Source organism: Diplotaxodon limnothrissa, linkage group LG14 (assembly GCF_057381915.1).
Source record: "Diplotaxodon limnothrissa isolate DT_005_m linkage group LG14, D_limnothrissa_male_GT1.1, whole genome shotgun sequence".
NCBI classification, from domain to species: Eukaryota; Metazoa; Chordata; class Actinopteri; order Cichliformes; family Cichlidae; genus Diplotaxodon; species Diplotaxodon limnothrissa.
In genome coordinates, this window is record NC_140609.1 from 35871063 (window position 1) to 35894713 (window position 23651).

Sequence of the window (23651 nt, forward strand, 5' to 3'; positions counted from 1 at the left end):
TGTCTTAGGCTCAGGCTGAAAAGGAAAAACAAAACAACAACAAAAACAAACAAACAGTTTTTAACGCCTGCAGAGATGCAATATATTAAAGAAAAAAAAGAGCTCTAGTGATCTGAACAATGTGCTCATGTATCCAGATGATTTTGTCAGTGAACAATTGGTCTTAAATTATTTGTGATGTTTCCGGTCAAACGTTTGAACATACCTGTCTCGTGGGCGTGGTTTCAACATGTGGGAAGGGAACACTTGATCTCATACAGTCCTGCACCTGCATTAAGTGGGATTTCTCCCTCGCCTGCTGAACAGAAACAGGATTGTAAAGCTAAATGATCAGGTTTTGCGCTCCTGCGGATCTGTTTGCGGTACCTGAGGACACTTGGAAACTAATTTGATTTTTTCCTCTTGCTTTACAGTAATCCGATCAGTAAGTATTTTCCGCAACTCATTTATCATTGGTTTCACTTTTGTTTTTAAGGGGTTGTCTTCCGCTTAGGTGTAAAGTTTGCGCAGTTATATAACAATTGAACCAAATCATGCATAAATTAAAATTAAAAATGTCAAACGTTCAAAGTTAGTCTTGTGCTTACGAAACAAAGGCTCTCGCGTGAAAGAAAAAGAGAGGAAGTCCTTTAAGGCATTTTTAATTGTTAGGTTTCTCCTCTCCTCAGCCATCGAGACGTTTCTCCTTTATATCTCTGCTCGCCTCTAATTAAAAACCGGCGAGCAAACATGTTCGCAGGTGCATTTTTTTAGCAGATTCGGCTACAAGCTACTTTTTTCCATCTTTGTCAGTTGGATATCCTTAGAAATATGTTTTAACAGTACACACTTGCACTGATATTATACGTGGATTGGAGAGGTGTTTTATTCAGCATTAAGAGTTCATTGTATTACAGAAACTGCATTAGATTACTAATGATCTTATGGCCCCACCCTCTAGCCTATCATACTTTTTGAAGTTAGGCCTATGGAAAAACAAACAAACATGGAGGTGACTGTTTTTGTGAATCTGTGCTGTATAAGTAACAAATTTTTAACTTAGTAAAACTACATCATGATGCTGTGATCTTTAATAGGTAATAATTTGCTGACAGAAGTGTAATTAGTAATTATGTCACTGAGGCTAACGATCCTGTTGTGTCACCTCAGCATTTAAAATATGTTATCAAGATTAGACCTGGGGCCTGTTCTTCGTACCTCGCTAAGTAAGTTAGCTGGATTAGATTGTTGACGATTTTGCGTGATCCTGGATCGTTCGGTTCCCCGAAGCTCATCCGGGACTTGCTGTCATAGCAACAGAGCCGTAAGCGTAAACCTGCCGAGCAGGTTTACTTTATGTAAACCTGCTCGGCAGGTATGTCCGCTTCATTTATACGAAAGCAACAGCGATATTCCACCACTGTTTCACCATAAATAAATAACATCAATGTAACTAAAGACAATGCAGCACTTGATCCTTTTATTGATGTCACACAGATACATACAGGTCATTTCCTAAAAAAGGGAAATGTACTATTAACATTCTATTACATGTATGTGATTATTACAGATGTAATTCATATTTCAGAGTAGTAATTGTAAATTACTTCGTGTAATCAAGATGAGAGACCACGGCTATAAAAGCGAAGGTGGATTTGGGAAGCCTGTCGCAGCCATGTCCTGTCCGTATACGCGAGCCACCCATTGCGGAAGGTGCAAGATTGATAAGGAGAGTCCTCAGAATTCAGCGTATATTGCGGGACAGACAGGATCCTTTAGCTCAGCGCGACAGTGTGCTCATTGAGAGATATCGATATTCCCGTGAGGGTATTATTTACATAACCAACTTGTTGACGAGGGGGTGCAGGACCACCACCTGTCTTTTTTTCCTCTGCCCTTTTCTTGGTTGCTGTTATGAACAAACTAACAGAGTATTACAGGCCAGTATTACCTTGCCAAGAGACGAAAAGCAATCTAAGAGATAAATATTACCATTCTGTAGAATACTCCTGTATTCCACTTTTACTTGTTCCCTGTTGTGGCTCTAATGTGAAAGGGGATATAATATAACATATTATAATATAATATAATGCCATATGATATTGGACAATATAGTGTCATATGATAGATCTACCCTACCGCCTACTGGTGTTGGCCAGAGGGGCCGATGGCGCGATATGGCAGCCTGGCTACAACCGTAGCTGCCTCCACCAGTGTGTGAATGTGGGAATGAATGAATAGTGGTATCGTAAAGCGCTTTGGGTGCCTTGGAAAGCGCTATATGAACCCAATCCATTATTATTAGTATTATTATTAAATTACCTACGAGTTTGATTTGTCAGCAACTTTCTGGCAGCCCTCTCTCCTTGCTTCTGCAGCCTTTGCAGTTTTCTCTTGCGTTTTAATTAAACTCTGAAACTCCTGAAATCCCTCACTCAAGAGTTCTTGCTCTGCTGCCGGAAAATACCGAGCGCGCCCCTTCGACATTTTCGCCGACCAATCAGCGGGTTGCCGATCAATGTTTCTACTATCGATGCGTAGCCCCTTTTACGACACCCAGTGATGTCACATTACTGCGTCCAGCTGTACTAATCGTCAACAGCAGGCGTGTTCGGGGAACCGGATTAGCGAGCTCACGGTTAGCGCGATGGTTTGGTCTTGGATGTGTCATTTGATCTTGGATGTAGTAAGCGACGTACGAAGAACAGGCCCCAGGACTCCATCATAGTCTTCTACTCTATTTCTAGCTTAACATTTTTGTGTTTTCTTCAAAATCTGCCTTTTAAAAAATTCAAATAAGCTGCCCTATATACATTTCTATTTTTAAAGAGTGAATGCATTTCTTTTGAGGTTGGGCCCTTTTTAGTTTCTGATGTAATATTGCTTTTTTTGCCCCCTGTTGACAGGTACTTCCCGTTTGTAACCTACTGAGTTGGTGTAACCTGGAATACAGCATATTGTCCAGTCCCCATGAAAGATGACTCATATCTAGAATGGCACAAGTCGCAGCTTTGCTTACTTACCTCAAGTCAATTACGCGTATTCAGACATTCAGTGTTATGGTTCTTTTCTTCTCTTTAATTTTAATCGTTTTCTACATGACTGTCCAGGTGGAGACCACCCACAGTTTACGGAGTGTAAGAACACAATTTCCCCAACAGAAGGGCATTACCAGGCATGTTCATTTACACAATGTTTCAGCTGGCTTCAGACAGACCATTCCTAAAAGCAGAGCTTACTGGAACAGTTTACTGTACTCAGCCCTGATGAATCTGGACAAGGGAGGAAACCCATTCAATCAAAACTCTAACTGGTCTAACTGCAGGCTGACAAATCAAGAGTTTCTGCAAATCAACGTGCAGGACTTCAGCTCCTACCCTGTCCAATTTCGGGATTTTCTGGAGGGGATGAACTGCGGGACTGCCCCAATTCTGATTGATCAGCCCAACAAATGTGGTTTCAGTAAAAGGAAGACGGAGAGCCACACCTTGTTGCTTTTTGCCATCAAGTCATCTCCCAGAAACTTTGAGCAGAGGCAGGCAGTGCGAGAGACGTGGGGCCGAGAGATGACGTATCCAAATGGACTCAAAGTGCGTATGGTGTTCCTTCTGGGGAGCTCCCCACCACAAGATCCTGACCTGACCCCACTGCTGTCATTTGAAGCAAAACTCTATGGGGATATCCTGCAGTGGGACTTCCATGAAACATTTCTAAACCTGACGCTCAAAATGAACATGTTGCTCGACTGGACATTGAAAAGCTGTCCTCATGTCTCCTTTGTCTTTAGTGGGGATGATGATGTATTTGTCAACACCCCAGCACTGGTCAGGTACATCGAGTCTCTCGAGGCTTCTAAAGTATCTAGTTTGTATGCTGGTCATGTTATAAGTGCTGGAAGTCCCCTCAGGGACTCAAATAGCAAATACTACATCCCTATGAGCTTCTACGATGGCCCATACCCTCCTTATGCTGGTGGAGGTGGCTATCTTATCTCTGGATCTTTGCTAGAATCCCTCTATTCACTTTTACACATCATTCCTTTCTTCCCCATTGATGATGCCTATGTTGGGATGTGTTTCATGGCTTTAGGGATTTCTCCTGAGGCACACTCAGGATTTCAGACATTTGATATCAGAGCAGAAGATCGTGAGGATCTCTGTGCATATAAAAACCTTATTCTGGTTCACCAGAGGTCCCCACAGGAGTTAAAAAAGTTGTGGAAGGGGATTAACAGCTCCCTGTTGGCTTGTTGAACGGGACTGGTTATGAAGATGGCAAATAGTGACTGCACTTGCATATTAAAGATTTGTTTCTCCACTAATGTACTATTCATGGTGTGGAGCAGGGAAATTATTTTACTGCTATTGTTAAATAATTGTCATTATTACCATTGAATTAATAATATAATCTGGAGTTTATATTGCATTCAGGGGTTGAACAGTGTGTGTCTTTCAGAAAGGCTAAAAGTAACAGGACAGGAAACAGGCTTGGAGAGTTTTGCAGAAGTGAAAGTTATTTTGAGCAGCAGGCTAAGACGAGGCTTTAACAATGTAACAGATAGCTTTAAGAAGGCCTTAAGATGTTATGCATACAGTTATTATGTTGACCTTGTATTTCAGGTGCAGTTATGACTATTTTATACATATTGCATTTTTTGATATGAGTTATTGAAGTTATTGAAGGATTGCACACGCTTACAGACACAGAGTTAAGAAACACACATGACAGTATTGATTCCAGGCAAAAGGCCTCAAATTCATTTAGCTTTTTGACTAAACTTAAAGAAGGACCAAAGAGGAAGGAAAGCATATATTTTGGTTAAGTCTGATAAACTAGAATTAGAAGGTATTGTTAAATTAAAAGGAGCAAATGAAATAAAAAGGCTATACCAAAAACGGGTTATAACATAGGAAATGTGAGGTTAAAATGAAGTTAACACATAGGAGTTGTTTTTAGGCAGCATTTAGCTATGATGAAATGTATACAGGAGTAATTGCTTATATGCTTAAACTTAATTGATTAAAGTGGTTTTTCTTTTGGAGCTTTTAGTAGAATAGGCTGGTTCTAATGATTTTTTGTTAAAAGGTGGACAGTTTGTGTACAGGAGGTCGATGATCAGATAGGAAAATAGAGCGAGCAACCGGACGTGAAAGCAGGGCTTAAAGAGTTTTAAAGGGATGAGTAACGTTGAAGAATATATATAAATATAAGTCAATAAGTTAAGAACATAATTAGGATCAGGCTTTTGATTACAGAGTCCCAAAAAGGATAAGTTAGGGAGATGCAGGAAAAGGTGTTTTGTTTCCTTTGCAGAAGATCGATCTCGGCGACCACAGGAGGGGCGAGGATCCTGGAGATCTCGAGGTCCGAGACCACCAGAGAGGGACCGAGAAAACCTAAGCTTACACATGGAGTGTTCTCGAATGGGAGCTGGTTGAGCCAGAGGACGGCTAGAGAGGGTCTGAGCGAGGACACAATGTATTGCGACCTCTGGTGTTCCAGAGGTCGAGAGAGGGAGTGTGGAGCAGGGAAATTATTTTACTGCTATTGTTAAATAATTGTCATTATTACCATTGCATTAATAATATAATCTGGAGTTTATATTGCATTCAGGGGTTGAACAGTGTGTGTCTTTCAGAAAGGCTAAAAGTAACAGGACAGGAAACAGGCTTGGAGAGTTTTGCAGAAGTGAAAGTTATTTTGAGCAGCAGGCTAAGACGAGGCTTTAACAATGTAACAGATAGCTTTAAGAAGGCCTTAAGATGTTATGCATACAGTTATTATGTTGACCTTGTATTTCAGGTGCAGTTATGACTATTTTATACACAATGCATATCTGTGCTTATTAAAGAGTTGGAGCTCGGTCAATTAATTGGGGGTTGGAAGCTTTGTTCGGCGCGATGTCCGGACAATCTATTGTGCAAGTGACTTGGAGCCATAGAAGGAATTGCAATACATGCTTACAAAACACTTATATCAGGTCATTTTATATTAAGGTTTTAGTAGAGGTTCTTGGTTAAAACATTTATTTAGTAGAAGACATACATATAGTCTCAGTGAGCCTCTGGTCTGGTGAAAGGTCAGAAGTGCAACAGGTGAATTGAGAAAGAGCATGTGAGGTCAACACACACACACACATGAGTTAGATTTATTTAGAGGAGAGATTAGTCATGTCTCGGCAAGAAAGAGGAACAATTCACTTTAAGACAAGAACGGAAAATACCAGCCATGAAAATAGAAGATGATCTTCTGGGTTAAAAGTCATTGTGGTGTTGATCTGATCTATGTATAAAATGTATCTGTGACGCATGAAGGGGCGTCAGTAAATCAAACCCTGATGCTATAAAATATCTGTTCATGCTTTGATTAAGTTGAAGCTCAATTGCTGTCGGCGTACAGAGTGTCTTCCCACACGTGTGTATTCATTAAAAATCATTGTTTGACCAAGAGCTTCTGGACCATGGGTGGTTTATACTCTCCTTCCTCAATTTTGAACCTTAACAATGGTTTTGCAGAGTTGATTTTCTATAGACCATCTTGCCAGCAAAAAAAGAAATGTATTGTGAACAAAATTAAGTTGCCGTAAAGCAGCTTGATTTTGTTACCAGACTGGGTGTCATCATGGAAAGGCATTTGATTGCCCATTCAGGCATTAAATCACATGTAGGTCAAACCGGCCATACAACTGAAATGAAATAAAAACAAGAATGAATGTTCCTCAGTTTATTTTCCACGAAACACCAATCACGAGCTAGGTAAGTGTACAGTTCTGGGATTTCGAACAGTGTGTAACATCACCACAGCATACCATCACATCTAAAATTTGAGTGTGTATACTAAGAAGCATTTTAATAGTTCTTTGAAATACGTTAAAGCGGTCACTTCAGTGACACACAATAAAACCTGTTAGACGTCACTGAACAGGAGTGTAAGAAGAGAAGAAACACAAAGTCAAGTTCCATTTTTTTTGCCCGCTGTTGTGTTTATATTGTGAGTAATGCATTCACACTGCAGCAGGTGATTCTAGTGTACTTGCAGAACATTACAGAACCTGGAATTAATGTGAAATAAAGGTGTGAATTTAAATTTGAGAAGCTTTACTACCAATAGTAAATCTTATTAACTTAAGGCACCAAACCCAGACACATGAAGAGCTTGGAGTTTTGTTTTGCAACCACAATCTTTCTCCCCGCTGTCATGCAGAAAGAAATGACAAGTATCAAAACTACCTTTTATGAATACAGCTAAAACTGTGCAACAGTCTATTTATCAACCAAACTTCAACTTGTTTTGCCCCGTAGCAAAAAAGTTATTTTTCATACAAGTCTAGTGGGTAGTTCTCTTTGTACTGCTGCACATGTCTCCACAGGGACTCTCTCTGCTTGTTCAGGCTGGGTATCATCTCCTGGTACACGTCTGTGAACAACAGTTCAGGATTGGGTTTGAGCCGCCTTTCAGCCCTCTCAAACGCCTCCATCACCGTCTTGCGCGATTGTTTTCGCCAGCTCCTCTCGTCATCTTCACTCCACCATCCGCGGGCTGTCATGTAATGTCTCAGCCTGGAAATGGGATGGTCCTGTTTGTCCCAATAGTTCACTTCATCCACTGAACGGTACGCCGAGCTGTCATCGCTGGTGCTGTGGTGGCCAATTCTGAAGAATCAACAAAATACATTTTTCTTAACATGACTTTTCATACTTTCGCTGTTTCAGGATGAGTACATCTGTGGTGTACAGCACTCTTCAATTACAACCCAAAAATGTACTTTTAAAATTCTACACCAAATCACAATTTCCATTATAGCAACATAAAATATTAAGCGTTTCTAACTATAAACCTTTAATAATATTTAGATGATCAAATATATTTTCACTTTACTGCCAATATCTAATGAGCCTTTTATGGCTTAGGGGGTAAAACCCTTGCATTCTGGTAAAGGTGCATATCGATAATCTTAAAACAACAGCGAAATTAAAAAATGATCACAGCTAAAAGAAAGCCACCTGGCTTTTGTAAAGTGCCATATTTACTTGATGAACTGCACAGTTCAGTCCTCATTAGCAGCTGGCTTTAGTTTACACAAAGAAAATTGACTATTTTAACTACATAATCACATTTTTGTTAGATGGCTTCAAACTTCTGACACGGCTGTCAGTCTACAAGGTTAAAGTTGGTTTTGTAGTCCAGCAGAGGTTTGCTGCCTGTCCAGCTATATTACATGAAGGCAGCGTACAAACTGGTCTCTTAAGTATGTCTGTGGGCCACTCTGGCTCGTGCTGTTGTTGGTCTGTCCGCCAAAAGTGAGTGGCAGCTCTCTGAACAAAACATCTTGTTGATTCCCGAGGTATGAGGAGAATGGTCAGAGCACATGAACCTGTTCAAACTGAAGTAGATGAGCTTCAGCACCAAAGACTACACTGGGAGCCAAGAACAGGAAACCGTTTATTTTCCAGATGGGAGTATCGGAATTTGAGATGAACATGGAAACCTCCATCCATCCTGCTTTATGTGAACGTTTCAGGCTGGTGATGGTGTTTTCGTGGTGTGGGGGAAATTTTCACTTAGTATTAACTGAGGATTGAATTTTATTGCTTCCAGCAGGATCATTTGTTATGTCGCAAAGGTCAAATAACCTCAAACAGTTTTTTTTAAACATGACAATGAGTTCACTGTACTCAAACATCCCTCCACAATCACCAGATCTCAGTCCAACAGCGCACCGTTGGCATGTGGTGAAAAAGAAAATTCAAATCATGGAGGTGCAGCAGACAAATCTGCAGAAACTGCATGATGCCATCATGTCAATATGGAACAAAATCTCCAACCCATTACTAGGCAAGGTGTACCTAACCAAATTCTGTTGAGTGCATTTACTTATTTATTTGATGCTGTCCATTCAAGTGTTAAATTTCAGTAGTAAAATGAAACATTAATAAAGAATGAAGAAAATGTTAGTGATGAACTGTCAGCCTAAAAACTGTTCCACATGTCCTTTCAAACGCAGACAAAATCACTCAAACATTAACAAACCTGTAGGTCATTGCCTCAATGAGGAATGGCTGGTTCTCAGCCACAGCCCTGCGCCTCGCTTCCTTTGTAGCGTTGTACACAGCAAACACATCATTACCATCAACACGAATGGACAACATGCCATAACCAGGACCACGAGCAGCTGTTAAAGAAAAAGAACCAGAGGTGTGTGGATAAGAGCAGCTGGAACATCAATCAGACAGCAGCAGAAAAGTGGCAGAAAAATCACATTCAGCCTTACCGATGCCATCACCTCTATACTGTTCGTTTGTAGGGGTAGAGATGGCGTAGCCATTGTTGCGGCAAAAAAATATCAGTGGGCACTCAAGGGTGGCAGAGAAGTTGAAGCCGGCGTGTGCATCCCCTTCGCTAGCTGCTCCTTCTCCAAAATAGCAAATGACGGCACGGTTTGTGTTCTCTCTCTTGACTGCATACGCAGCTCCAGCCGCTGAAAGAGACACAGAGCCACAGACATATTTACAGCTGTGTGTTTGTCTATCCTGCTTCAGGCAGCAGAGGTAAATACACAGGCGTGGAGCTCACCCTGAGGAATCTGTGTGGCCAGAGGAGATGAGATGGTGACAAAGTTCAGATCTTTGGAGCCATAGTGGACGGGCATCTGCCGGCCCTTTCCGAGGTCATCAGCATTGGCGTAACACTGAGCCATGAAGTGATCCAGAGGAAAGCCTCGGTACATCAGCACTCCTGTAATAGAAGATGTGTCGCACGATTTCTCACAAGACAAGAGAACCAGACCGACTGAAGGAGCAAACAGTGGGGATATTAAAATAAGGACTGGAGACTTGGGAACCCTTTTTTTGTTGTGGTCAGTTTTTTTGAATGTAAAACATATTTGTGTTTTACATTCAAATGTGTCCATTCTGATAATTTCAGCAATCTTCCCCTCAGAATTTGCTCACGTCTGAATCCTTATATTGATGCTATGATTATTATTCCTCATACTGAAGTGATGATTGTTATTCTCTCACTGATAAATACAAAAATCACGGTGAATAGAATAGTCAGAAGAGCACAGGAGGAATGTGATTATTGTGCACCACATCCCTTTCGCTAAACTATCTAACATGCTTGGAATGATCTTTTTATAAGGTAGGCAAGAGTCTTATTACTTTGGTAAAACCTTAAACTATGAGAGGGAGCACTGCTGATGCCAGTTAGCCTACAGCTGGTTATACTGTGTGGCACTGAGGCAAATAGTTTTTGACTCACTGGATTTTATTAATTTGACTAAACTTTACTAATTTTTGGAAACCGGATGAACTCAGTTTGTAAGCAATAAATATTCTTGTTAAATTCTCATATAAACAAGTTTTTTTCTGTAGTAATCATTTGACCATACTGCAAAATAATTTGTTCAGTTTCAAATGTTGTCTGGAAGACATTTGTGATAACAACAACAACAAAAGGAGATGTAGAAATGAACACTGAAGTGGTCAACTGTTTTGATTACAATTAAAATGTTCATATGAACAATGGACCAAAAAAATAGAACTATAGTAGTTGGGGGAAAAGCCCAAACGAAACCACATTTCATTCTTACCAGCTTCTCTGTATTGCCCAAAAACCAGATCGTTTGGATCCAGAGCAGCAGCACTGCCGATGTGTGTCCCCTCCTCACCATAGTTAGTCATGTAGAAGGAGATCCGACCCTGTAACGGACAGGGCTGGACGGTTAATCAGACTGTAATCTCAAGTATGATTTTTTTTTTTTTAAGCAATTACGAAAATAAAACAACTGGGAAAAAATAATTACTTTTTGCATTAATTTTACCTGAAATCGTTGTGTTTTGCTGTTATAAATCAAGTGCACCTCTTTCTTTTACAGCTATTTGGTGTCCTCCCTTCATAAAAACTAAAACTCACTTGCTGTTTAGTTCAGCTCGAGCCAAAATGACTAAAGATTTGGATGGAATAAAACTAATGGTTTAGTGAATATCTGCTTGTGTCACAGGATCACTCAAGAGCTCTCACTGGATTTCTTTCAGTAATCAGCAACAGTTGGCCTTTAAGTCAAAAACACTCCCTAGTCAGCGCCCAACTTCCCTATGAGATGGACCTGTGTCCTCGAGAACCCCTATCTAATTTTTATGCATTCATTTTTAATTTGAAATTATAATTAACATAAAAAAGCCCTGCAGCAGACTGGCGACCTATCCAGGGTGTACCCTGCCTCTCGCCCTAAGACAGCAGATAAGTGGAGATAGACGGATGGATAAAGAAAATACCCTTTGAAACACCTATTTTTAAGTTCAAAAACTGCTGATGTTGTGTTTTAAATAATCAGGTTGAGCCAGGAAATGCAGGAGGAAACATACCTGTCTTTGAGACTCATAAAGAATGCGGTCCATTGTGTTCAGCATCGTCATCTTCTGATAAAAGTTCAAAACTGTCTCTTTGGAGAGCTGCGTAGGAGAGAAACACATAATCGACAAATTAACATTGGCTCAACAGACTGCAGGGGTCTTAGGGGCACATTTGGGAACCAGGAGCACAGGCAGGCTGATTGTACCTGAGGGTCTTGAGAGGGGTTGATGATATTTCCCTGCCTGTCCATCACGCGGTACACTGGGATCCCAGAGATGACATTGGGCTGGATGAACTCGAGCTGATCCACAAACTCGGCCGAGGCTCCTGGAAACTGGGGCTTTTCCAGCGAAGAGTCAAAGGTCTGCTGCAGCTGAAGAACCTGAAAGGATTGAATACAAGCATTATTTATTAACAATCTCATTGTGGCTGTGGCAAAGAAAGGCCCTAGGAAAAGCAAACACAGCATATCAGGTCACACAACTCATACAAACTGTCAAGCACGTGGTGGAGGGGTGACGATTTGAACTTGTTTTGCAGCCACACAATCGTGAACTCTTCTGTATCCCAAAGTATTCTAGAGTCAAATGTGAAGCCATCTCTCTGACAACCACTGGGTCATGCAACTGGATAATAAGCAGCAAATCTACAGCAGAAAAATAAGAAATTCAAGGTGTTCCAATGGCCCAGTAAAGTCACAACCTTTAACCTGACTGAAATGCTGTGGTAGGTCCTTAAGAGACCTGTGCACAAACAACTTACCGGTACCTGAATTTCTATTGTGTATATATGTATTGTTTTATATTTGTGTTGCTTCATTTCATTTTGCTCTTTTCCCCCCACAGGCTTGTCCACCAGGACTCTGAACTGCATTAATGAAATGCATAAAATTGAATTATAAATTAAGTTTGGTGACTGATTCTTAGTTTTACTATTTATTTTATTTTTCAAAAGGCTAGTTTTTATTTTAGGTAACTTTTTAAACATCTAGTTTAAGTTTTTAGTTTTGTTTTAGTTAACTATAATAACACTGGTTGAACCTTTAGAGATTTTAGAAAGCTTAATTTCAGAAAAATGAAGACAATACAATACAGTGGAACCCCGACTTACGAGTACCCCCATTTAACAAAAAATTCAAGTTATGAAGGCACTTAACGGCAATATTTCTGCCCGCGTTACGGCAAAATGCAAATTTTCGACTTGCGAAAGACCCTTGGGAACGAATTAATTTCGTAAGTCTGGGTTCTTATAAATGAGGAAGTGATTAAGTATGTACTCCTTCCAGTGTAGTTCTATTGTTCCGCTGTAACAACAATTCACAAATCTCTTTCCCATACAGATTTTAGAAACTCCACATTAGATTATTTTTAAAGAGTTACATCCAGATTTAAGTGCTGGAGCGATCGAAGGAAATAAAATAGCAGTGAAGGACCTACAGCAGCAACAGCAATTAAATAAAGTTGTTTTGAAAAAATGATGCATTCGAGGACATCGGATTTCCTCCTTCACGCCCCTTGGTTCGACCAATGGAAAAAGAGGCTAGCTAAGTCCTTAGCTGGCTGGCTAACTAGTCCGGTGTGAGAGTCGAAACAACAAAAAGTAAAATTAGTATTTATTGCAACTCAAGTTGTTTAGTAAATGTCAAACATGTATTCACTAATTATGTGAGAGTTAGTCTGACTTTTCACGGATACACTGGAGAATCGGTATAGCATTTCAGCAAGGTTGTTAGCCAAGTTAGCGGCTCCGTAGCTAACCAGAATCTTTGTGCAAACAAGACCTAACCCCAAAACTTATTAAAAGATTCAGTTTATTTTTAACAGTATTTCTACTTGATTGAGTTGGACGATACTCTTTCGTGAGCCTTGCTGTATCCCGGGTTCTTAATGACAGCGTTATCTCCAGTCCAGCCTCCCATAATTTATTCATTGCTCAATCCAAACAGTGCATGAGAGTTTTCACTTACAGTTACCCTGAAGCCTCTGCGCTGAAGCAGTCGATATGCCTTCAGTCCTGCTGTCTGACGGACAGCGCGGAAACAGAGCCCATACATTTTGCTCATGCTGCTCACAGCTGCCATCTGCACACTCAATAATTGTTTGATTTAACCGCCGCCGTACACCAGGTAAGGAGAAGTTACACTGGTGGATATGCACAAATCTGGCCAACGGAACTGCTAATAACCACCACTCGCTGTCCGTCCTGTTTTCATCCACAGTTTACAGGCCGAGAGTCGCAAACTGATTGCAACATTAAAGTCGGTTACAGTATCCTCCACATCCGCTCAGGCCTTCAAAATAAAACCCCAAAATGTGAAGCAAGAAATGCTACGTAGCATTTAATCTGTAGGTGTAGTTCTGCCGGAACTAACTACGCTCCTTCACCCTTTCCCCCCGCAGGTGAGGATTTAAAAGATGCACAGATAGTATAACGGGAAGAAATTTATTTGTCACTTTTTACGTATTTCACAAGCTGAAGAAATGATTGATTAAAGCTGTCGAGATTTAACACTCTTTTGTGGTAGAATAACAATAATAATAAATAAATGAAAAATGCGTGGGATGCCCAGGAAGGCAGAGTGTCAGTTTTCTGAATAAAGGCCGCCCTCATCGGGGGATTAACCTGATGAAAGTCCATTGTGTGATGCTGACCTATTAATTAAAATACTGTCACTTTGCGTAACGACGTGCCCTGGTCGTTTTTCTATGGTCTTTTTGAGCGATTTTAACTTATCAAAATCAATATTGCCTATTTTAAGATTCAGACACACTAACGCAGTCACATTAACAAAATTTGACAGTTATTGCAATATGATATGTAATACATCTTACAGAAAGAAGTAAACGTAAAAGAAAAAAATGCTTTGCGCATTTGTCTTTTGCACATATAGATCAGTTGTAACACACGTGAAACAGTTTGTAATAAAACAGCGCTCCTCTGGGCGAACTCAACCTGTCAGGTATACCTATAAGTCTGACGATAACTGGTATTAAAGAGACACAGGGCAACTATGCCACAGGAAAGAAAGAAAAAGAGAGAGGACACAGCCAGGAAGGAGAGAGCCGTAAGCAGTACGGAAGAACCGATGAATAAAGTCGGATAGCTGTTCTTAAATTCAGTCATAAAACAACGATTTCTACGTCCTCTCAACCCTACCAAAAATTAAATCCTACTCTGCTGCCATCCCGTGGTCACGTTGCGGTACTGCATTAATAGTAAAAGCAGCGTCAGTGGCAAAATAAAGAATATTGTTAGTTCCAGTTCCGATGATAAACCAAGTAATATCGCAGGTATAGCCGTTGACATATTAAAATAAAGTATTTTAACTACTTGTCAAAATCTAAAAATGTCTTCGTTTCAGTTCACAGCTAACTGATGACGTAAATACAGACGGCAGATAAACCATTTTTTGCAGCCACGAGTGTTCATCGCCATCCAGTGGTAATAGCGGAGACTGCAACATGGTGGTTGCAATTCAGACCATGCCAGTAAATGATCACCTGTGAAAAGGAGTAAATAAACTGATGTAAATAAAATTCTGGTGGGTGGTTATGACCAATAAGGGGAGAAAATAAAAGGTTGAACCCGTTGTGTTTAAATGCGGCTGCTGTCTGCCCTCTAGCGGTCATTGTGATTAACTACACTAATATACAGATGCTGCACTTCCGGTACTTTCAAAATACATTAACCATATTAACGCAAAATAGGGCTTCAGATTGCGTCAGGAAAACGTGAATTATGATGAAAAATATTATTTCTTCTTCGTTGTCATAGAAATATATTACAGATCCACATTTCTTGTGAATTAACTATTTATTAGAGCCAACATTTCTTTCTCATTCTGATGTCATCAGTAAGGAGCCTAAACTAGAGGGAAAACAGATGACGCCATCCGCCTGCGACAAACCTGCTTTCTCCACGATGGAGGTCTGCGGATCTCTGACTGTTTCTTTGAGAGAGTTTGGTTGTGAACAGAGCTTGCTGTCTCGAACTGATGGTTCTGCTTCTTTCGTCCAAGGTAACACTAATTTTAGAAATCATTTATCTGGGCGTTTATTTGCCTCTAAACTGGACGTAAAGGACGGAGAAAGGTTAGGGAAGTTAACCTGCCACTTCAGTTAGTGACATGCATTTCTTTACCCTTATACCCAAAATAATATAATAATGAGAATCAGGGGTGCATCTTTTATGCTGGCGTGGGTGGTATGTGCCAGCTTACTTTTGCATATGACAATGTTGTTTATTAAAATAAGGTAGCATTAACGTTGAGCCTAGCTACAACTAATTAATAAAATAAATATATTTATTGCATAGTGTTAACCTCCCTCCAGGGGCGGATCTACTGTGCACATTTTGAATCAACAACATGGCATTTCAGATTTCAACACAGGTGGTTTATTGTTGAGCTTCTAATTAACCCTCTGAGGCTTCCAAATCACATGACCAATTTAATATGACATAGCAACAAGATGCATTCCCACTGAGTCTCCATTACATTTTTATTTGTGTTGAAAGTTCAAGCTATATACCAAGAAAAGGTAACAACTGGATTTTCTAATGACAGCCCGAAAAAACAAGCCACCACTTTCCTATTGGTGGAAAAATGTACCATGTTGACCAATCAAAAGATGATATGGCAAGGCAACGAGAGAGAGAGAGAAAGAGAGCGAGATCAACTGTGAGATGTGAGCAATTCCACAGTCATTGGATGTGAGAGGTTTGTGACATTTGGCGTGTTTGGAGTGTGTAGTTAATGTATAGTTAGTGTGTTGTGTAGTTCTTTGTTTTGTTTTTATGTGTCAAAATAAGGCCACGATCAGGGTCCATCATCAGCCACCAGGCCACAACCAGGCTCCATCAAGAGCTAGTGAAGCTACAGGAAAAGGCAGGCGCAGGTTAGCAAGCCTCAGGATTGATTGGGGCTGCAGTAAAAAAGGGGCACAAGTATTGAGAAGATGCTGCCTAAAAGACGTAACGTCAATGAGGAGGAACTGGAGGACATAAAGGAATCTTTGAACCTTATGTCAGAAGAAATAACAACCATTGCAAAACAACAACAAATAATAATCAACTTAATTGAGGATATTAAAGAATTAAGAAGGCAAAGTGAGGAAAAGGACAAGAAGTTTGCTATGTTGGAAGGACGAGTGGCAGAGTTGGAACAATATTTGAGAATAACAGATGTGATAGTAACGGGTCTGGAAACCAAGCACCAGACATATGCATGGGCAGCAGCAGAGGAGAGAGGGGAGCTGCCTGAGCAAGAGTTGCGCTCCCTGGAAGAACAGGCAATGGGCTTTTTCAAAAGTAAAGGCATTGAAATGGATAGTAAGGACACTGAGGAGTGCCATGCTCTTCCAAGGAAAAACAAGAATCAAAAACCTGCCATTATTATAAGATTTATTAATAGGAAGCAGAAGAAAGAGCTACTGAAGAAAGTTGAAAGGAACGAATGTGTATGTTAATGAACACCTAATCAAGAAAAATGCAGATATTGCAAGATTATTAAGAAAACAGAAGAAAATACAGTCAACCTGGACAACAGATTGTAAGGTGTTCATTAAGTGAAATGGAACACCGGAGCAGGCAAAGGTCTTAGTCATTAAAGAGCTGAGAGAATGAGAAAAATACAGCTGATAAAATGTAAGGCAAAGCATTGGGATGGTCACTTTCAATGCACTGTCAAATTGTTTGGTGCTTGTCTGAGACAAAGTATTGTTAAAGGTAATGATGTGTGGATACGATGTATAATAAAGTCAGATGTCTGACACATTTCAAGTAACAAATCAAATGGAAAGTGGGACACTGGGGTATGATAGCAGGTATGATAGCAATATATAGATCCTGACTGAATTTTTTACCAAAATGTTAAAGGACTGTAATTATTATACAATGGAACAATTAGGAACATAGAGCGAGGTAAGAATATAACGATGGTTCATTTTAATGGTAGAAGTCTATATGCAAACTTTAATTTATTAAAGTATATTTTACACAGTTTAATCAACCATTTGATGTGATAGCAAGATTTTGGTATGGTAGCTGATAATGATAAGCGGAAATGGATGGATGGGTTGGTTCAGTGTCGTGAAAAAAAAATATTGTGGTGCAAGAGGAAGAATAAATGTGAAATTTACACGATAATAATAATGGATTTATATAGCGCTTTTCAAGGCACCCAAAGCGCTTTACAATACCACTATTCATTCACTCTCACATTCATACACTGGTGGAGGCAAGCTACAGTTGTAGCGAGGCTGCCATATTGCGCCATCGGCCCCTCTGGCCAACACCAGTAGGCAAGTAGGGTAAAGTGTCTTGCCCAGGGACACAACGACCAGGACAGAGAGCCCAGGGATCGAACCGGCGACCTTCCGGTTACAGATGCGATTCCCAACCCCCTGAGCCACGGTCGCCCGATGAGACTTTCTGTCATTTAGAAGTATCACATCAGCTTTAGTTCTCTTATTAAAAGCTTGTTCTAAATAGGGTGTCTGCGCTTAAGTCCCCCCTTTAAAAAATACATGTGCTGTGAGCACATTTACTGGGTGTCGTACTGCTTTAAATGATTTGATGTTACTACTTTTCCCCTCCTAGATGTCTGTTTATGTGAGGAAAGACATCATTAATTATCCAGTGTTATTTATTGAATAATGCTCCTTTCTGTTCTTGTCTAAAGGAGACACGAGTGTGATGGCTGGAGTGTACGGACCAGCTGAGGTCAAAGTCAACAAGGAGATCTATGACCGGGCGACCCTGGAGGTGTTGGTACAGCCCAAAGTAGGGCTGCCAAGTGAGTTTTTTTTAGGGGTAAAAATTTTCATTATGCAGCATTGCTTCTTTTATTTTGGGGAAGCTAATGTGAAATAGACCTTTTGCATCCTGATATCTACAAGAATGTCTCTGAGGTTTCTGCTGTGGAAAAGTTGCTATGCCACAGCTGACCACAGGGTGGGGTACGTGAGCTTTCTGCTCGCATTCATTTTTTTATACCGAGATTTGTTTGTTTTCTAGGTGTAAGGGAACGATCGCAAGAGCAGTGTGTGCGAGAAACCTGTGAGGCTTCTCTGCTCCTGACGCTCCATCCACGCTCCTCGCTCACTCTCATCCTTCAGGTCCTGCATGATGATGGTTCAGTATCCTTCTGTAAAACTCTGTGCTGCTGCAAGCTTTGAGGTTTATATCCAATCTGCAAGTAGGGCTCTAAAATTGAGATGTTTTCTGTGAGTGTTCTTCCTTACCTGTTCCTCAGCTGCTGTCTTGCTGTTTGAATGCTGCATGTATGGCTCTTATGGATGCAGGATTGCCCATGAGTTGCCTCTTCTGCGGAGTGACTTGTGCCATCAGCACAGATGGGCAAATCATCACAGACCCCACTGCAGCTCAGGAAAAGGTAAATCTAAGACTTTTAGAATGTTGGGTGACAAAAATCTTCCCAAAACACTCTGATGGTGGCTTTTGTCAAATTTCCTGGGAACTTTTCAAACAAATGACACAGAAAATATAGGTCTTTTCCATCCCACCATTGCTAAGTGCTTGTTCATAGGGCAGGGGTGTTAAACTCATTTTACGTTGTGGCTCAGATACATCCCACTTTGACATTAGGTGGACCATACCGTGTGAAACTCTTTTCTATCAAGAAGTTCAATCCTTGAAATATCTTAATATAAGGAAAAGAAATGCAGTTTGAACAGTACTTTTCAGTTTTTCTACATAAAATGATAATAAAGAAAAGCTGTTGTAGTTGCTGAAAGACTCTTCAATAGGATTCTTAAATAGAAATAAACTGTAAGGGCTTAAATTGTAACAAATAAATGTTTATAATTACACATTACTTAATTCAGTGTTTCCAACCGCTGTGCGTGGAAGATTATCTGGTTCCACCTGATTAGTACGATCGGCATGAGTAATGGGCAGAACCATTATATTCTCTTCCACTAGAGGGCAGTACAATCAGCTGCTCTAATTAAATTGGTTGCCAACAGCCAGTAACACAGAAGACGATGAAGAAGAAATTACATAATAGTCATGCTGTGAGATGGTGCAGCCCGTAATAGCAATACATAAATATTTGAAAAGAAAAAGTAGTCAGTCTGACCTGGGTCCTGGAGGAAATACTGACCCAGATAAAGGCCCGAGCACGAGTAGTGCTCAGAAGAAAGCAAAAAAGGCATACTGGCAACAAACCAAGCCAATTCCTCTATACCTGGTGCGTGGGGAAAAATTATCAACATGCTTTTTGTGACATTTTTGTTAGGTTGTGTGCCGTGTGATTTTTATTTTATTTTGTTTTCTAATCTGAAATAAGTGCGTGACTCCAAAAGGTTGGGAAAAACTGACCTAATTACTTTGGTTTAGCTTGATTAGCCATGTTGTACGTCTTTATCAGTAAAGATAAAACTGTAAAACTTATGAACAGTCCATTTACACCTTCTTTCATATTTTCCAGTGCTGTCCAGTGGGGGCCACATCGGAGTCTTTCCTGGGCCAACTCTGGCCCCTGGCCCATATGTTTGACATCACTGTCATGTAATTGTTGGGATGTTCTCCTGAATACTGCACTACTTGAGGCAACTGTGGAGGAAATTGTATAAATAAAAATAAATTGAATGCAGTTAAATGACAAAGAAAAACAAAACTAGAGAAAAATCAGTCAGGAACGATAAGGCAAGCACAGCGATCTATAGTCGCCACCAGCTAAAGTATTCCCTTTTTTGGAATATCTTACTGTCTGTCCAGCGCATCTGTTGTCACTTCCATTTGTATCAGTGGTAATGGTTTTGCTTCCTAACGGGACAGATTGACATCATCTTAATTTCCTTGCCCGTGTCTTATTTTCTCTCTCAAAAGGAAAGTCGAGCTTTGATGACTTTTGCGATCGACAGCGCAAAACGCAGCGTTTTGATGTCGTCGACCAAAGGATCGTATTCAGTGCATGAGGTCAGTGGATTAATGACAGGAAAAAAAGTGTGCACCATTTCAAATAAACAAAACTGTGAATGCCAAGCCAGAAAAGACTTCTCTAAAGCGTGCTTCAAAGAGAAAAGACTGGGCATCCCTTGCAGAGGCTGTTTGTAGATGTTGCCAAACCAAGAATACATCCTAAAAACCATTTTGGAGTTTCTGCAGTCTTGATAACAATATCATGGAGTATTTTTTTTCTCCTGTTACCCAAAAGGACCATAGTTTCTGGAAATTTTAGGGGATTTATTTTATATCGCTATTGATCAATCATGTTGAGCAGCCTTTGGTTGCATGCAGCTATCTATATGGAGACTAAAAGAGGGACAGCATTTATCTAAATGCAAGCTATAAATCATCAGCTGATGTGATTAGACAATTTGCATAAAACAGGAAGACTGGACTCAGATGAAACTGTCCCATGGGTTCCTGGATTCCCTTTTGATCAGCGGATGACAGGAATGATAATAAATGTTGCCTCTAGAGCTGGGCGATATAAGATTTTTTCATATCACGATATGTTTTTTTCATTTCAGGCGATAACGATATCTATCACGATATAAGCCAAATAACTATATTTGTAAGATTTAAATGTGCCGTTGCTCACAAGTAAAATGTGAAATAATCAGCAGCTTGTTTTTATTTAAATATTTATTTCCCATAATAAGTTCAACAGGGTAGATGTACTTAAGGAACATGAGACTTTTTCAGATAAATAAAGGCAAATATTGCAAAATACACAAAAGGCAGCCGCTAAAGCGTTTAAGTTTCAAAATAGAACAAACGAAACAGACGACTAAATTGTCAATTCCACTTAGAAACAAAATATTAATTCTAAAAATAAATCTTAGTTTGTTTTACAGAAGAACAGACAAAACTGACTAACTTTTGTCAATATCAAATAAACTGAGAACTAAAAGGAAATTCTCAATCTCTCCTTGTTGTATAGCTGAGCTTTTCAAACAGTTTTAACAGTTACTTTAGTCTGACAAAAGCCGAATGACGAATTAGCGCTTCCAGTCAGAGACTGAGGCTACGTCCACACGTACACGGGTGTTTTTGAAAACGGAGATTTTCCGTTTTCGTTTTAAAAAATAATCCCGTCCACACATAAAGGCAGAAATGAAGGAAAACGCTGCTATGAACATGCCAAAGCAGCAGGTGGCGCTAGATTCCTAACCGTGCAGAAATGTTGGCCAATCAGAAGTCTAGAAGCCTCGGTGGGAAAAAGTAAACAAAGCTGGGGCATAGAAGCAGAACCGAGTGGTATGTGTGGAGGGACAGTAACTGTGTGTATATGTAAGCATTTAAACACTGCAGAGAGTAGAATTAACAGTAACAGTATTGTAGAAATTCATTTCACCGAAACAATAACGTGGCGCACAGTGTGACGTCAAAAAATGCGCACACCTTTGACGCTGCGTTTTCTCCGTTTTTCTAGTCCACATGTAAATGCAAAAACGGAGTTTTCAAAAATATCCACCCTGGCCGGAGTTTTTAAAAATCTTCGTTTTCAGTGACCAAAAACGCCGTTTACGTGTGGACGAAAGGTGCAAACGCATAGAAAAATCTGCGTTTTCAAAAATACCCGGGTACGTGTGGACGTAGCGCACGCACCAGTTTATTGTATTTCCAGACTTGCTTTCGGCACAATTTACAGTGCACGCTACTCTGTTTTTTGTCAGACTTGAAATAGCCGAAATACCTTCACACTACGGAACTTCTATGGCTCTTCCGTTTGACAATCTCTCCGGCATTGGAACCATCATCTGTTTTCTCTTCAGTCACGCTCGGTTGATTTTTCTAGTCGGCACACTCATTTCCTCCATTACCCGGGCGGTACGGTGGCTGGCTGCTTCCCAAACAAATACACATGTGCGGCTTGGCACTTGTGCTGTACGTAACAAGTCACGTGACGTGACGCTGCGGCTGTGATTGGTTCGGCTCTGCGCTACTTAATTTGGATTGGCTGTTTTTTTGTTTTGTTTTTTTAAGAGGACAAGAGCGGCGAGGTCTATCGCGATAGGTTAATTTTTCTATCGAGAAAAAGTTATATCGCGATACATATCGTTATCGTTCTATCGCCCAGCTCTAGTTGCCTCTATAAGAAATCTACTCTTTTGCTGCTTTTTCCTGGAGACCATCCCATGGATCGAAACATGACCTCTTTAAGGACACTTTAAAAGGGAATTGAATGGAAAAATCAAATGGGATTCCCTTTTTTTGACTGAATAACAAGTATTATTCCAGAAACACTAAAATATGGGGTTCACTCTGGCCCACCTACAAGGAACCAGTATGCTGACTGGATACTGACTGGAGGGGTCATATTCTCCTTACTTTCCTGTCTGCTCTCTACTGTCCCATCAGAATAAAGACATAACACACTCCCTGCCAAAATTTAAAAAGAAACACTACAACGTTGTTAAGTTTAGATTTGTGATTCTGCTTCATGTGTGACTTTTTGGAAAAACGGTTCTTATTTTTGCTTTCTCCCTGTCTGCCTCAGGTCTGATGTGACTTAAATCAGTTGTTGTTGCATTTCATATTTTGTCTGATCCTCAGTTGTTGTTTTTCTTCTCTCACAGCTGCAGCAGTGCATAGCAGTCAGTCAGAAAGCATCAGAGAAGATCTTCCAGTTCTACAGAGACTCTGTCAAGCGGCGATACTCCAAAAGCCTATGAGAAACACGGAGCTTTCTTTTGCCTAGTCTTTTTTATTTTTATTTTAACAATGCATGCAAACACTGATGTCGTAATAAAATATTTAGAAACCCCTGTGGGCTACAATTTCTTCAGTTCAGTTGTAGACAGCTGTGCTTTATGGTGGGAAGGCTTGTATGAGTACATTTGTGAGAGATCAGAAATGAAAGGAGGAAAGGTGAATGTCAAACAAGTGCATTTATTGGGATTTGCTGATTTTCTTTCACTTTAATATATACATTTAATACAAGGATGTGACCTGGGGAAAAGAAAAGCCCTGAATATTTTTTGTAGTAATAAATCCCATTTGCTGCAACCTTTGAACCTTACTGACTCACACGTTCAGAGTCCGCTTATTATCTGTACGAGTGACACAAAGCGAGACAAACCTGAGCAGAGCCTGTCGCACGACAGCCTCATCATTCGGAGCAATCCACGTGAAATGCCTCCATATAAATCAATAATTGACGTAACTCAGCTGTAACAACAAAGTGTGATTTGTTTTTCTTCTATTAAAATGAAAGTACGGTGGAGACAGACGGTAGTTCAGGATTGTCAGTGTACAGCTGAATCACAGCGCATCGACAATGAGAGAGCTGACAAGGGCAAGACACGGAGATACCAGAGGTTTGTCTACTAAAATCTGTTAAAAGT

General features: G+C 40.2%; 3 protein-coding genes across 3 annotated transcripts; 2 read left to right on the forward strand and 1 right to left on the reverse strand.

The window, feature by feature from the left end:
• The first annotated feature begins 2972 nt into the window (after positions 1 to 2972).
• LOC146619293 (N-acetyllactosaminide beta-1,3-N-acetylglucosaminyltransferase 2-like) lies at positions 2973 to 4232 on the forward strand. The gene has a single exon (XM_085371061.1). The coding sequence runs from the start codon at positions 2973 to 2975 to the stop codon at positions 4230 to 4232; it is 1260 nt and encodes a 419-aa protein (XP_085227187.1).
• Positions 4233 to 6698: 2466 nt separating this feature from the next.
• On the reverse strand, positions 6699 to 13590 carry bckdha (branched chain keto acid dehydrogenase E1 subunit alpha). The gene is made up of 8 exons (XM_085371058.1): positions 13301 to 13590; positions 11540 to 11716; positions 11346 to 11432; positions 10571 to 10679; positions 9553 to 9714; positions 9251 to 9457; positions 9010 to 9151; positions 6699 to 7631 (listed from the first exon to the last, which is right to left on the reverse strand). The coding sequence occupies exons 1-8, from the start codon at positions 13412 to 13414 to the stop codon at positions 7289 to 7291; spliced, it is 1341 nt and encodes a 446-aa protein (XP_085227184.1). The 5' UTR covers positions 13415 to 13590; the 3' UTR covers positions 6699 to 7288.
• A 1626-nt stretch (positions 13591 to 15216) lies between these two features.
• On the forward strand, positions 15217 to 23266 carry exosc5 (exosome component 5). The gene is made up of 6 exons (XM_085371067.1): positions 15217 to 15352; positions 18014 to 18127; positions 18349 to 18470; positions 18587 to 18727; positions 20185 to 20274; positions 22884 to 23266. Exons 1-6 carry the CDS (start codon positions 15217 to 15219, stop codon positions 22977 to 22979), a joined length of 699 nt encoding a protein of 232 aa, XP_085227193.1. The 3' UTR covers positions 22980 to 23266.
• The last annotated feature ends 385 nt before the right edge of the window (positions 23267 to 23651 follow it).

Excerpts from the sequence above, each read along its gene's own strand:
- LOC146619293 (XM_085371061.1), top strand. The coding sequence starts at position 2,973 with ATGGCACAAGTCGCAGCTTTGCTTACTTACCTCAAGTCAATTACGCGT.
- bckdha (XM_085371058.1), bottom strand. The coding sequence starts at position 13,414 with ATGGCAGCTGTGAGCAGCATGAGCAAAATGTATGGGCTCTGTTTCCGC. Across the intron at positions 11,433-11,539 it reads ACCCCTCTCAAGACCCTCAG|CTCTCCAAAGAGACAGTTTT; the intron begins GTACAATCAGCC and ends TCTCCTACGCAG. Across the intron at positions 9,458-9,552 it reads GGCCACACAGATTCCTCAGG|CGGCTGGAGCTGCGTATGCA; the intron begins GTGAGCTCCACG and ends TGTCTCTTTCAG.
- exosc5 (XM_085371067.1), top strand. The coding sequence starts at position 15,217 with ATGACGCCATCCGCCTGCGACAAACCTGCTTTCTCCACGATGGAGGTC. Across the intron at positions 18,471-18,586 it reads TCCTGCATGATGATGGTTCA|CTGCTGTCTTGCTGTTTGAA; the intron begins GTATCCTTCTGT and ends CCTGTTCCTCAG. Across the intron at positions 18,728-20,184 it reads CCACTGCAGCTCAGGAAAAG|GAAAGTCGAGCTTTGATGAC; the intron begins GTAAATCTAAGA and ends CTCTCTCAAAAG.